Here is a 14,111-nt window from a genome sequence, read left to right as displayed (position 1 = left end):
TAGCGCCCCCCTCGGCCCCTCGCGCCCTGGTGGCCCAAGTGAACGGTTCGGTGGCCCGGCTGTCCTGGAGCCCCCCCCGGGTCGGGGGGGACCGGGGCGGACCTGCGGTACCACCTGAGCTGCCGGGCCTGCCGCCCCTCCCCCACCCCGGGGGTCTCTCCCCCCTCCCCCCCCTCCCCCCCCCTCCCCCCCACTGCGGGCCCTGCGGGGCCCTGGCGTGGTCGCCGCCCCCCCTCCCCCCACGGGCTGGTGGCCCCCGGGCTCAGCGTGGCCGGGCTCCGGGCCGGGGTCACCTACGGCTTCAGGGTGAGCGCCCGCAGCGGGGTCACCCCCCCCGGGACCCCCGAGACCCCCGCGGCCGAGATCAACGTCACGGCGGGGGCGGACGGTGAGACCCCCCCCCCCCCCCCCCCGGGAAAGAAGGGAAAAAAATCCGGAAAAAATAAAAAAAAACCACCCCGAAATAACCCAAAAACCCCCCGAAATAACCCAAAAAACAAAAAAACCCACCCCAAAAAACTCCTCAAAAAAACCCACCCCAAAATAACCCAAAACCCCCCAAAATAACCCCAAAAACAAAAAAACCAACCCCAAAATAACCCAAAATAACCCAAAATAACCCAAAAAACAAAAAAAAACCACCCCGAAATACCCAAAATAACCCAAAATAACCCAAAAAACAAAAAAACACCCCAAAATACCCAAAAAAACCACCCGAAATAACCCAAAATAACCCAAAAAACAAAAAAAACACCACCAAAATAACCCAAAACACCCCCAAAATAACCTAAAAAACAAAAAAAACCCACCCCAAAAAACTCCTCAAAAAAACCCACCCCAAAATAACCCAAAAACCAACAAAAACCCACCCCAAAAAACCCCAAAATAACCCAAAATAACCCAAAAAACAAAAAAAAACCCCCACCCCAAAATACCCCAAAACCAAAAAAAAAAAAAAAAACACCAAAAAACCCACCCCAAAATACCCAAAAACCCCCCAAAATAACCCAAAAAACAAAAAAACCACCCCAAAATAACCCAAAAAACAAAAAAACCCACCCCAAAATAACCCAAAAAACAAACAAAAAAAACCCACCCCAACCCCCCCCCGAAAAAAACACCCCAAAATAACCCAAAACCCCAAAAAAACCCAAAAAACCACCCCAAAATACCCAAAAGACTAAAAAAAAAAACAAACCAAAACCCCAAAAAACCACAAAAACCCACCCCCAAAAAAACCCAAAAAACCCAAAGAAACCCCACCCCAAAATACCCAAAACCAAAAAAAAAAAAACCAAATACCCAAAAAACAAACAAAAAACCCCAAATACCCAAAAACCCCCAAAAAACCCAAAAATAACCCAAAAAACCCACCCCAAAAAATACCCAAAACCCCCCCAAAATAACCCCAAAAACAAAAAAAAAACCCACCTCAAAATACCCAAAAAACCCAAAAAAACCCCCAAAAACCCCAAAACCACCCCAAAATACCCAAAGCCCCCAAAAAGCCCAAAAAACAAAAAAAAACCCACCCCAAAACAACCCAAAAAACAAAAAAAAAAACCACTCCACCCCAAAATACCCCAAAACCCCAAAAAACCCCAAAGAAACCAACCAAAATTACGAAAAAAACCAAAAAATCCACCCCAAAAAGACCCCAAACCCCAAAAAACTAAAAAAAAACCCCACCCCAAAATACCCAAAAAACCCAAAACCCCCCAAAAAACCCCAAACCGCCCCAAAATCCCCCCCAGAACCCCAAAAACTCTTCCCCCCAAAAAATCCCAAAGAGATCCCCAAAAATCCCAAAAAAATCCCAAAAAATCCCAAAAAAATCCCATAAATCTCAAAAAAATCTCCAAAAAATTTCCCCAAAAAAATCTCCAAAACTCAAAAAAAAATTCCCAAAAATCCCCCAAAATCCCAGAAAATCCCCAAAAATCCCAAAAAATCCAAAAAAACCCAAAAAATCCCCCAAAAAATCCGCCAAAAATCCCCAAAAATCCCCAAAAAATCCCAAAAAATCCCAAAAAAATCCCCCAAAAAATCCGCCAAAAATCCCCCCCAAAATCCCCCAAAATCCCCCCAAAAATCCCAAAAAATCCCAAAAAATCCCCCAAAAAAATCCCCAAAAAAATCCCCAAAAATCCCCAAAAAATCCCAAAAAATCCAAAAAATCCCCAAAAAATCCCCCAAAAATCCCCAAAAAAATCCCAAATAATCCCCAAAAAATCCCCCAAAAATCTCAAAAAAATCCCAAAAAAATCCCCAAAAAATCCCCAAAAAATCCCCAAAAAATCCCCAAAAAACCCCCCAAAAAATGCCGAAAAATCCCAAAAAAATCCCAAATAATCCCCAAAAAATCTCCCAAAATCCCAAAAAAATCCCCAAAAAATCCCAAAAAAAATCCCCAAAAAATCCCCAAAAAATCCCCAATTTTCCCGCCCCTCCCCCCAGTGCCGCCGCCGGTGTCGGACGTGGTGCGGGTGGGGGGAGGGGCGGGCGGGGTCACCCTGGCCTGGCCCAGCCCCTCCCCCAACCCCCCCGGGCCCCCCGTGCTGGACTACGAGGTCAAATACTACGAGAAGGTGAAAATTGGGGGGAATTTGGGGGAAATTTGGGGGAATTTGGGGAAATTTGGGAAAATTTGGGGAAATTTAGATTTTTGGGGGTTTTTTGGGGGTTTTTTGGGGGTGGTTTTGGGGTTTTTGGGGGGCATTTGGGGGGTTTGGGGGGGATTTTGGGGGTGGTTTTGGAGGGAATTTGGGGATTTTGGAGGGAATTTGGGGATTTTGGGGGGAATTTTGGGGGAATTTGGGGAATTTGGGGAAAATTTGGGGAATTTGGGGTTTTTTGAGGGGGGAATTTTGTTTTTATTTTTTTTTTGCTTTTTTTTTGTTGGTTTTTTTTTTGGGGGGGGTTGTTTTTATTTTATTTTATTTTATTTTATTTTATTATATTTTATTTTTTGTGGGCTTTTTTTCCTTTCCTTGGGGGGCCGGATTTTATTTTTCTTTTCTTTTGCTTTTCTTTTCTTTTTTCGGGGGGTATATTTCGGTTTTTTTAATTTTTTGGGTGGGGATAGTTGGAGTTTTTTTGTGGGTTTTTTTTTAAATTTTTTGTTGTTGTTGTTTCTTTTTGTTTTTTCTTTTTTTTGTTTGTTTTTTGGGTTTGTTTGTTTGTTTGGGGGTTATTTTCTTTTTTTTTTTTGTTTTTTTGGGGGGTATATTTCGGGTTTTTTTAATTTTTCGGGTGGGGATACTTCGAGTTTTTTTGGGTTTTTTTTTTTAATTTTTATATTTTTTTTGTTCCTTTTTTTGGGTTTTTTTTTGTTTGTTTTTTTGTGGTTTTTTTCTTTGTTTTTTTTTGTTTTTTTTGTTGGTTTTTTTGTTGGTTTGTTTTTTGGTTTTTTTGTGGGTTTTTTTAAATTTTTGTAAATTTTTTTGTTCCTTTTTTGGGTTTTTTTGTTTGTTTTTTTGGTTTTTTTTTCTTTTTTTGTTTTTTTGTTGTTTTTTTTTTTGTTGTTGGGTTTTTTTGTTTGTTTTTTGTTTGTTTTTGTGGTTTTTTTTTAAATTTTTGTAATTTTTTTTTGTTCCTTTTTTGGGGGTTTTTTTGTTGTTTTTTGGTTTTTTTTTTCCTTTTTTTTCCTTTTTTTTTTTTTTGTTCTTTTTTTTTTTGTTTTGTTCTGGTTATTTTGTTTTTTTTTTTTATTTTTTGGGGTCCCCGGACCCCCCCTCAGCTGGGGGGCGGGGAGGGGCCCCCCAGTTCCTGAAGGTGCCGCGGCCGCGGGCGGAGCTGGGGGGGCTGCGCCGGGGGGGCCTCTATGGGGTGAGGGTCCGAGCCCGCTCCGAGGGCGGCTACGGCGACTTCGGGCCCGAGACCACCGTCAGCGCCCCGGGGGGGCGGTGAGAGACTGAAAATACCCAAAAAATAAAAAAATCCGGTCAAAATAACCCAAAAAACAAAAAAATCCGATCGAAAATAGCCCAAAAAACAAAAAAATACGGTCCAAAAGAGCCCAAAAAACAAAAAAAATCCGGTCAAAATAACCCCAAAAACAAAAAAATCCGGTCCAAAAGAGCCCAAAAACCAAAAAAATCCCGTCAAAATAACCCAAAAAACAAAAAAAATCCGGTCAAAAATAGCCCAAAAAACAAAAAAATCCGATTAAAAATAACCCAAAAAATAAAAAAATCCGGTTAAAAATAACCCAAAATAGCCCAAAAACCGCCCCCGAAACCCCCCAGACCACCGTGAGCGCCCCGGGGGGCGGTGAGAGACAAAAAAAAAATAATCCGATTAAAAATAACCCCAAAAATAAAAAAAAACTATCGAAAATAACCCAAAAAATAAAAAAAAATCCGGTTAAAAATAACCCCAAAAATAAAAAAATCCGATCGAAAATAACCCAAAAAATAAAAAAATCCGATCGAAAATAGCCCAAAAAACAAAAAAATCCGGTTAAAAATAACCCCAAAAATAAAAAAATCCGATTAGAAATAACCCAAAAAATAAAAAAAAAAAGATTAAAAATAGCCCAAAAAAACCAAAAAAATCCGGTCCAAAATAGCCCAAAAAATAAAAAAATCCGATTAAAAATAACCCAAAATAGCCCAAAAACCGCCCCCGAAACCCCCCAGACCACCGTGAGCGCCCCGGGGGGGCGGTGAGAGACAAAAATAAAAAAATCCGATTAAAAATAACCCCAAAAATAAAAAAAACCGATCGAAAATAACCCAAAAAACAAAAAAATCCGGTCCAAAATAACCCAAAAAACAAAAAAAATCCGGTCAAAAATAGCCCAAAAAACAAAAAAATCCGATTAAAAATAACCTAAAAAATAAAAAAACCCGATCGAAAATAACCCAAAAAATAAAAAAAAAAGTTTAAAAATAACCCAAAAAATTAAAAAATACGGTCAAAATAACCCAAAAAACAAAAAAATTCGATTAAAAATAACCCAAAATAGCCCAAAAACCGCCCTGAAATACCCAAAAATACCCAAAAACACCCGAGACCACCGTGAGCGCCCCGGGGGGGCGGTGAGAGACAAAAACAACCCCAAAAATAAAAAAATCCGATTAAAAATAACCCAAAAAACAAAAAAATGCGATCAAAAATAGCCCAAAAAATAAAAAAATCCGATTAAAAATAACTCCAAAAATAAAAAAATACGGTCAAAATAACCCAAAAAATAAAAAAAAACCGATTAAAAATAACCCAAAAAATTAAAAAATACGGTCAAAATAACCCCAAAAATAAAAAAACCCGATCGAAAATAACCCAAAAAACAAAAAAAAAACCCGAATAAAAATAACCCAAAAAAATAAAAAAATCCGATCGAAAATAACCCAAAAACAAAAAAATCCGGTTAAAAATAACCCAAAAAACAAAAAAAATCCGGTCAAAAATAACCCAAAAAAATAAAAAAATCCGATCGAAAATAACAAAAAAAAATATAAAAAAAATCCGGTCCAAAATAACCCAAAAACCAAAAAAATCCGATTAAAAATAACCCAAAAAAATAAAAAAATCCGGTCAAAAACCGCCCAAAATGCCCCAAATTTCCCAAAATCCCCCCAAAATCTCCCAAGGTTCCCCCCGCAAATTCCCGAATTTCCCAATTCCCGAATTTCCCAATTCCCAGTTCCTGAATTTCCCAATTTCCCCAAATTCCCAATTCCCGAATTTCCCAATCCCCGAAATTCCCGAATTCTCCAAATTCCCGATTCTCAATTCCCTGAATTCCCCGAATTTCCCAATTCCCGATTCCCAATTCCCGAATTTCCTGAATTTTCCAATCCCCAATTCCCCAAATTCCCGAAATCCCCGAATTTCCCGAATTTCCCAAAATTCCCAATTCCCGAATTTCCCAATTCCCCAATTCCCGACATTCCCGAATTCCCCGACACTCCCGAATTTCCCGAAATTCCCGAGATTCCCGAGATTCCCAATCCCCGAAATTCCCAATTTCCCGATTTCCCCTAATTTCCCCAATTCCCGAATTCCCAAATTTCCCAATCCCGACATTCCCGAATTCCCCAAATTCCCGAATTTCCCGAATTCCCGAATCCTCGAATTCCCGACATTCCCGATATTCCCGAATTCCCGACATTCCCAATTCCCCGAATTCCCGACATTCCCGAATTTCCCGAATTTCCCAAATCCCCGAATTTCCCAATTCCCCGAATTCCCGACATTCCCGAATTTCCCGAATTTCCCGAATTTCCCGAATCCCCGAATTTCCCAATTCCCGATTCCCAAATCCCCAAATTCCCGAAATTCCCGAATTCCCCAAATTCCCGCATTCCCGACATTCCCGAATTCCCGACATTCCCGCATTCCCGACATTCCCGATATTCCCGAATTCCCGACATTCCCAATTCCCGATTTTCCCGACATTCCCGAATTCCCCAAATTCCCGCATTCCCGACATTCCCGAATTCCCGACATTCCCGCATTCCCGAATTCCCCAAATTCCTGCATTCCCGACATTCCCGCATTCCCGCATTCCCGACATTCCCGATTTTCCGCAGAGGGGTCCCGGGGGGGTCCCGGCGGGGTCGTGGCCGGAGCCGCCGCCCTGGGGGGGCTCCTGGTGCTGGCGCTGCTGGGGGGGGCCCTGCTCTGCCTCAGGTGAGGATTCCGGGAAAAATCGGGAATGTCGGGAATTTTGGGGAATTTTTGGGAATTTTGGGGGGATTTTGGGTGGATTTTTGGGATTTTTTTGGGTGGATTTTGGGGATTTGGGGAAGGGTTTGGGGGGGCCCTGCTCTGCCTCAGGTGAGGATCTGGGGGGAATTTGGGAATTTGGGGAATTTTTGGGATATTTGGGGGGATTTGGGGGATTTTTTTGGGGTGGATTTCAGAGGAAATTCAGGGATTTGGGGGAGCGTTTGGGGGAATTTTTGGGAATTTTTTTGGGTGGATTTGGGGATTTTTGGGGGTGGATTTTTGGGAATTTTTTGGGGGGTGGATTTTGGGAATTTTTTGGGGTGGATTTGGGGATTTTTGGGGGTGGATTTTGGGCGGATTTTGGGAATTTTTTGAGGTGGATTTTGGGATTTTTTGGGGGGATTTTGAGGGGATTTGGGAATTTTTGGGGGGTGGATTTTGGGTTGGATTTGGGGAATTTTTGGGGGTGGATTTTGGGAATTTTTGGGGGTGGATTTTGGGGGGATTTTGGGAATTTTTTGGGGTGGATTTTGGGGTCTCCACCCCCCCTGTCCCCGCAGGCGGGGGCGGCTCCGGGCGGAGAAACGGCGACAGCGCCCGAGCCCAGGTGAGAGACCCCGAAATGTCCCCAAAAATGAGCCCAGGTGACCCCAAAGTGACCCCAGGTGACCCCAAAAATGAGCCCAGGTGACCCCAAAATGACCCCAGGTGAGCTCAGGGTAAACCCAGGTGACCCCAAAGTGACCCCAATGACGCCGGGGTGGCCCCAGGTGAGCTCAGGTGACCCCCAGGTGACCTCAGGGTAAACCCAGGTGACCACAGGTGACCCCAAAATGACCTCGGGGTGGCTCCAGGTGACCCCAAATGGCCCCAAAGTGACCCCAAATGGCCCCAGGGTGGCGCCAGGTGAGCCCAGGTGAGCTCAGGTGACCCCCCCCAGGTGGGAAGCTCTACATCGACCCCCTGACCTACGAGGACCCCGAGGTGGCCCTGAGGGATTTCGCGCAGGAGATCGACGTCACCTGCGTCACCATCGAGGAGGTGATCGGGGCAGGTGAGGCGGGAACCCCGCACTGGGGGATTCGGGATCTCACCTGGCCCCAGGTGAGTTCGGCCAGGTGTGGGTGGTTTGGGGGTGAATTTTGGGTGGATTTAAGCAGGTTTTGAGTAGATTCAGTCCATTCCTGGGTGTGTTTGGGGTGGGTTTTTTGGATTTTGGGGGTGTCACAGGTGAACCCTACCTGCCCCCAGGTGAGTTCAGCCAGGTGAGGGTGGTTTTGGGGTGGATTTTGGGTGAATTTAAGCAGATTTTACACGGATTCAGTCCATTCCTGATAGATTTCGGTGCAGTTTTTTTGGGGAATAACCTCTAACAGGTGACCCCCACCTGTCCCCAGGTGAGTTCAGCCAGGTGTGGGTGGTTTTGGGGTGGATTTTGGGTTGATTTAGGCGGGTTTTGAGTAGATTCAGTCCATTTAAGTGCAGTTTTTTTGGGAATAACCTGTAACAGGTGACCCCCCCCACCTGTCCCCAGGTGAGTTCGGCGAGGTGTGGCGCGGCCGCCTGTCGCTGCCGGGCCAGCCCGAGGCCGAGGTGGCCGTGAAGACGCTCAAGGGCGGCGCGGGCGAGCGGCAGCGCCGGGAGTTCCTGCGCGAGGCGGCGCGGATGGGGCAGTTCCGGCACCCCAACGTGGTGAGGCTGCGCGGGGTGGTGAGCGCCGGGCCCCCCGCCATGATCGTCACCGAGTTCCTGCTCCACGGAGCCCTGGACGCCTTCCTCAGGGTGGGGACACCTTGGGGACATTGGGGGGATTGGGGACATGGGGGACACCCAGGGGATTTGGGGACATTGGGGACATTGGGGGGGTGGTGAGCGCCGGGCCCCCCGCCATGATCGTCACCGAGTTCCTGCTCCACGGAGCCCTGGACGCCTTCCTGAGGGTGGGGACACCTTGGGGACACCTTGGGGACATTGGGGACACCTTGGGGACACCTTGGGGGCATTGGGGACCTTGGGGACATCCAGGGGATTGGGGACATTGGGGACATTGGGGGTGTTGGGGACCTTGGGGACTTTAGGGACATTGGGGACATTGGAGACACCTTGGGGACATTGGGGACATTGGGGACATCCAGGGGATTTGGGGACCTTGGGGACACCTTGGGGACACCTTGGGGGCATTGGGGGGATTGGGGACATTGGGGACATCCAGGGGATTTGGGGACCTTGGGGACACCTTGGGGGCATTGGGGACCTTGGGGACATCCAGGGGATTTGGGGACATTGGGGACATTGGGGGTGTTGGGGACACCTTGGGGACACCTTGGGGACATTGGGGACATCCAGGCGATTTGAGGACATTGGGGGATTGGGGACATTGGGGACACCCAGGGGATTTGGGGACATTTGGGGACACCCTGGGCACATCGGTCACTCCACACCTTCTCCAGGCCACGCCCACACGGCGCCAGGTCCCGCCCTGTGCCCTCAGTGTCCCCTCGGTGTCCCCTCGGTGTCCCCAGGGTCGCCAGGGCTCGCTGTCGCCGCTCCAGCTGGTGGCGATGCTGCGCGGGATCGCGGCCGGGATGCGTTACCTGGCCGAGGCCGGCTTCGTGCACCGCGACCTGGCCGCGCGCAACATCCTGGTGGACGCGCACCTGGTGTGCAAGGTGTCGGATTTTGGGCTGTCCCGAGCCCTGGATGGTGACAGGGACAGCGACCCCACCTACACCAGCTCCTTGGTGAGACACCTGGGGACAGGTGTGTGTGGGAGGGCTCACCTGTACAGGTGAATTGGGGTCTCACCTGGTGTGCTAGGTGTCGGATTTTGGGCTGTCCCGAGCCCTGGATGGCGACAGGGACAGCGACCCCACCTACACCAGCTCCTTGGTGAGACACCTGGGGGGACAGGTGTGTGTGGGAGGGTTCACCTGTACAGGTGAATTGGGGGTCTCACCTGGTGTGCAAGGTGTCGGATTTTGGGCTGTCCCGAGCCCTGGATGGCGACAGGGACAGCGACCCCACCTACACCAGCTCCTTGGTGAGACACCTGGGGACAGGTGTGTGTGGGAGGGCTCACCTGTACAGGTGAATTGGGGTCTCACCTGGTGTGCAAGGTGTCGGATTTTGGGCTGTCCCGAGCCCTGGATGGTGACAGGGACAGCGACCCCACCTACACCAGCTCCTTGGTGAGACACCTGGGGACAGGTGTGTGTGGGAGGGCTCACCTGTACAGGTGAATTGGGGGTCTCACCTGGTGTGCAAGGTGTCGGATTTTGGGCTGTCCCGAGCCCTGGATGGCGACAGGGACAGCGACCCCACCTACACCAGCTCCTTGGTGAGACACCTGGGGGGACAGGTGTGCTTTGGGGCTCACCTGTACAGGTGAATTGGGGGTCTCACCTGGTGTGCAAGGTGTTGGATTTTGGGCTGTCCCGAGCCCTGGATGGTGACAGGGACAGCGACCCCACCTACACCAGCTCCTTGGTGAGACACCTGGGGGGACAGGTGTGCTTTGGGGCTCACCTGTACAGGTGAATTCGGGCAGGTGTGGGTGGTTTTTCTGCGTGGGTTTAGGAGGTTCTGGGATGGGTTTCCAGTGGGTTTTTTTTGGGGGTCTCACCTGTCCCAGGTGACCTCAGGCAGGTGCGGGTGTTTTTTGGATGGATTTAGGTGGTTCCTGGTATTTTTTTTGAAGTCTCACAGGTGCCTCACCCGTCCCAGGTGAAGCCAGGCAGGTGTGGGTGGATTTGGGGTGTTCTGGGTGGATTTGGGTGGTGTTTTTGAGGTCTCACAGGTGTCTCACCCATCCCAGGTGACCTCAGGTGTTTTTTTGGCTGCATTTAGGTGTTTTCAGGGTGATTTTTGGGGTGATTTTTGTCGATTTCTGTCGTTTGGAGCGGGGTTTTTTTTTTAAGGTCTCACCCGTCCCAGGTGAATCCAGGCAGGTGCGGGTGGATGTGGGGGGTCCTGGGTGGGTTCAGGGAGGTTTTTTTTGGGGTCCCCTCAGGGCGGGAAGATCCCGATCCGCTGGACGGCGCCCGAGGCCATCGCGTTCCGCACGTTCACGTCGGCCAGCGACGCCTGGAGCTACGGGATCGTCATGTGGGAGGTGCTGAGCTTCGGGGAGCGGCCCTACTGGGACATGTCCAACCAGGACGTGAGTCACCCCCGGATCCCGAACCCCAAAATCCCCAAAACCGCACCCAAAAAATCCCCAAAATCCTCAAATATCACCCCGAAATCTGGCACCCCAAAGTCCCCAAAACCGCACCCAAAAAATCCCCAAAACCCCCAAATGTCACCCCCAAATCCGGCACCCCAAAACCCAAAAAACCGCACCCAAAAAATCCCCAAAACCCCCAAAACGGCACCCAAAAAATCCCCAAAATCTTCGAATGTCACCCCCAAATCCGGAACCCCAAAATCCCCAAAACCGCACCCAAAAAATCCCCAAAATCTTCAAATGTCACCCCCAGATCCCGCACCCCAAAATCCCCAAAACCGCACCCAAAAAATCCCCAAAATCTTCAAATGTCACCCCCAAATCCGGAACCCCAAAATCCCCAAAACCCCGAAAACGGCACCCAAAACTCCCACAGATGGCACCCAAAAATCCGGGACCCCAAAACCCCAAAATTCAGTGTCCCCTCTCCCACCTGTCCCCTCACCTGTCCCAGGTGATCAATGCCATCGAGCAGGATCGTTATCAGTGTCCTGTCCCCTCTCACCTGTCCCCTCACCTGTCGCAGGTGATCAATGCCATCGAGCAGGATCGTTATCAGTGTCCCCCCCTCACCTGTCCCCTCTCTCACCTGTCGCAGGTGATCAATGCCATCGAGCAGGATCGTTATCAGTGTCCCCCCCTCACCTGTCCCCTCACCTGTCGCAGGTGATCAATGCCATCGAGCAGGATCGTTATCAGTGTCCCCCCCTCACCTGTCCCCTCACCTGTCGCAGGTGATCAATGCCATCGAGCAGGATCGTTATCAGTGTCCCCCCCTCACCTGTCCCCTCACCTGTCGCAGGTGATCAATGCCATCGAGCAGGATCGTTATCAGTGTCCCCCCCTCACCTGTCCCCTCACCTGTCGCAGGTGATCAATGCCATCGAGCAGGATCGTTATCAGTGTCCTGTCCCCTCTCTCACCTGTCCCCTCACCTGTCGCAGGTGATCAATGCCATCGAGCAGGATCGTTATCAGTGTCCTGTCCCCTCTCTCACCTGTCCCCTCACCTGTCGCAGGTGATCAATGCCATCGAGCAGGATCGTTATCAGTGTCCCCCCCTCACCTGTCCCCTCACCTGTCGCAGGTGATCAATGCCATCGAGCAGGATCGTTATCAGTGTCCTGTCCCCTCTCTCACCTGTCCCCTCACCTGTCGCAGGTGATCAATGCCATCGAGCAGGATCGTTATCAGTGTCCTGTCCCCTCTCTCACCTGTCCCCTCACCTGTCGCAGGTGATCAATGCCATCGAGCAGGACCGTTATCAGTGTCCCCCCCTCACCTGTCCCCTCACCTGTCGCAGGTGATCAATGCCATCGAGCAGGATTACCGGCTGCCGCCGCCGCCCCGCTGCCCACCTGCCCTGCACCGCCTGATGCTGGACTGCTGGCAGCGCGACCGCAGCGCCCGCCCCACCTTCCCTCACCTGGTGCACGCCCTCGACCGCCTCATCCGGCGCCCCGAGAGCCTCCGCGTGCCCCCCCCGGACCCGCACAGGTGAGGGGGGGGTGGAGGAGTGGGGTGGGGCTCGGCACACCTGGGTTGTTTGGGGGTGGGGGTGGGTGGGGTGGGTGGGGCCGGCACAGCACACCTGGATTAATGGAGAGAGGGGTCCAAGCACACCTGGATTCATGGGGGGGGTCTCAGCACACCTGGATTATTTTGGGGTGGGTCCCAAGCACACCTGAGTTTGGTGGGGGGAGGGTCCCAGCACACCTGGATTCATGGGGGGAGGATCCCAGCACACCTGGATTCATGGCAGGGGTCTCGGCACACCTGGATTCATGGAAGGAGGGGTCCCAGCACACCTGGATTCATGGGCGGGGGTCCCAGCACACCTGGATTCATGGGGGGATCGCAGCACACCTGGATTCATGGAGGGAGGGGTCCCAGCACACCTGGATTATTTTGGGGGGGTCCCAGCACACCTGGATTCATGGCAGGGGTCCCAGCACACCTGGATTCATGGAGGGAGGGGTCCCAGCACACCTGGATTATTTTGGGGGGGTCCCAGCACACCTGGATTCATGGGCGGGAGTCCCAGCACACCTGGATTATTTTGGGGGGGGTGTCCCAGCACACCTGGAGTATTTTGGGGGGGGTGTCCCAGCACACCTGGATTATTTTGGGGGGGGGTCCCAGCACACCTGAGTCCGGGGACAGGAGGGTCTCTGACCCCTCCCCCTCTGTCCCCCCCCCCCCAGCTCCTCCCCCACCTGCCTGGACCAGCGCAGCCCCCCCGGCCCCGCCCCCAGCCCAGGCCCCGCCCCCGGCCCAGGCCCCGCCCCCGGGCCCTCGGTGGGGGAGTGGCTGCGGGGGCTGGGCCTGGGGGGCTACGAGGAGCCGTTCCGGAGCGCCGGCGTCACCGGGCTGGAGCTGCTGCCGCGGCTGCGCAGCGAGTACGGGGGGACACGGGGGGACACGGGGGGGCTGGGGGGGCTGGGGGGACACGGGGGGGCTGGGGGGACACGGGGGGGACACCATGGGGACCCCGCAGTGACCCCCCCCCGTCCCTCCCCAGGGACCTCCTGCGCATGGGGGTGACGCTGGCCGGGCACCAGCAGAGGATCCTGGAGGGCGCCCAGAGCCTGCGGAGCCCCCCCAAAGGGGACCCCCAGTGACGGCCCCACCCCCCCCCCCCCCGACCCCGGCCCGGAGCCGCCCGGGGCAAGATGGCCGCCGGGGACAGGTGACAAGGGACGCGAGGATGGGGGAGCAAGATGGCTGCCGGGACAATATGGCTACAATTCCAATATGGCCTCCAGGACGCTATGGCTGCTGGGACAATACTGTCACCATTCCAATATGGCTGCCATTCCAATATGGCTGCCGGGACGATATGGCTGCCATTCCAATATGACTACAATTCCAATATGGCCACCAGGACAATATGGCTGCTCGGACGCTATGGCCACCATTCCAATATGGTTTCCATTCCAATATGGCCGCCATTCCAATATGGCTCCACTCCAATGTGGGTGGGGCCGGTCTCAGGGGCGTGGCCTGTTTGGGGCGTGGCCACCAATGGGGGGCGGTCAACCGCGAGTGGGTGTGGCCGGGGGGGGGGGGGGGGCGGTCGCGTGGTCACGTGATCGGAAATGGGCGTGGCCCCCTTCCGGTGCTTTTATTGTCCCTTTTTGTCCCCAGTTCGGGACCGCGGCCAATAAACGCGGCTGACGCAAATGAGGGGGCGTGGCCGTGCCCCGAGATGT

General features: G+C 51.6%; 1 protein-coding gene across 1 annotated transcript in view; it reads left to right on the top strand.

Annotated features, from left to right (window-relative positions):
- LOC148220503 (ephrin type-B receptor 4-like) overlaps positions 1 to 14,082 on the top strand; it is a 14,676-nt gene extending 594 nt beyond the window's left edge. The window contains exons 2-14 of the mRNA XM_088155227.1: positions 267 to 388; positions 2,458 to 2,486; positions 3,766 to 3,905; positions 4,220 to 4,272; positions 6,537 to 6,636; positions 7,236 to 7,282; positions 7,616 to 7,729; positions 8,210 to 8,457; positions 9,198 to 9,416; positions 10,685 to 10,834; positions 12,203 to 12,396; positions 13,104 to 13,298; positions 13,421 to 14,082. Coding sequence (XP_088011353.1) covers positions 267 to 388; positions 2,458 to 2,486; positions 3,766 to 3,905; positions 4,220 to 4,272; positions 6,537 to 6,636; positions 7,236 to 7,282; positions 7,616 to 7,729; positions 8,210 to 8,457; positions 9,198 to 9,416; positions 10,685 to 10,834; positions 12,203 to 12,396; positions 13,104 to 13,298; positions 13,421 to 13,520 — 1,711 coding nt within the window. The 3' untranslated portion in view covers positions 13,521 to 14,082. The remainder of the gene's footprint in view (positions 1 to 266; positions 389 to 2,457; positions 2,487 to 3,765; positions 3,906 to 4,219; positions 4,273 to 6,536; positions 6,637 to 7,235; positions 7,283 to 7,615; positions 7,730 to 8,209; positions 8,458 to 9,197; positions 9,417 to 10,684; positions 10,835 to 12,202; positions 12,397 to 13,103; positions 13,299 to 13,420) is intronic.
- Positions 14,083 to 14,111: the final 29 nt, after the last annotated feature.

Source organism: Sturnus vulgaris, chromosome 36 (assembly GCF_052056855.1).
Source record: "Sturnus vulgaris isolate bStuVul1 chromosome 36, bStuVul1.hap1, whole genome shotgun sequence".
Taxonomy (NCBI): Eukaryota; Metazoa; Chordata; class Aves; order Passeriformes; family Sturnidae; genus Sturnus; species Sturnus vulgaris.
Note: the sequence above shows the minus strand (reverse complement) of the source record. Positions and strands in the feature narration are given on the sequence as shown.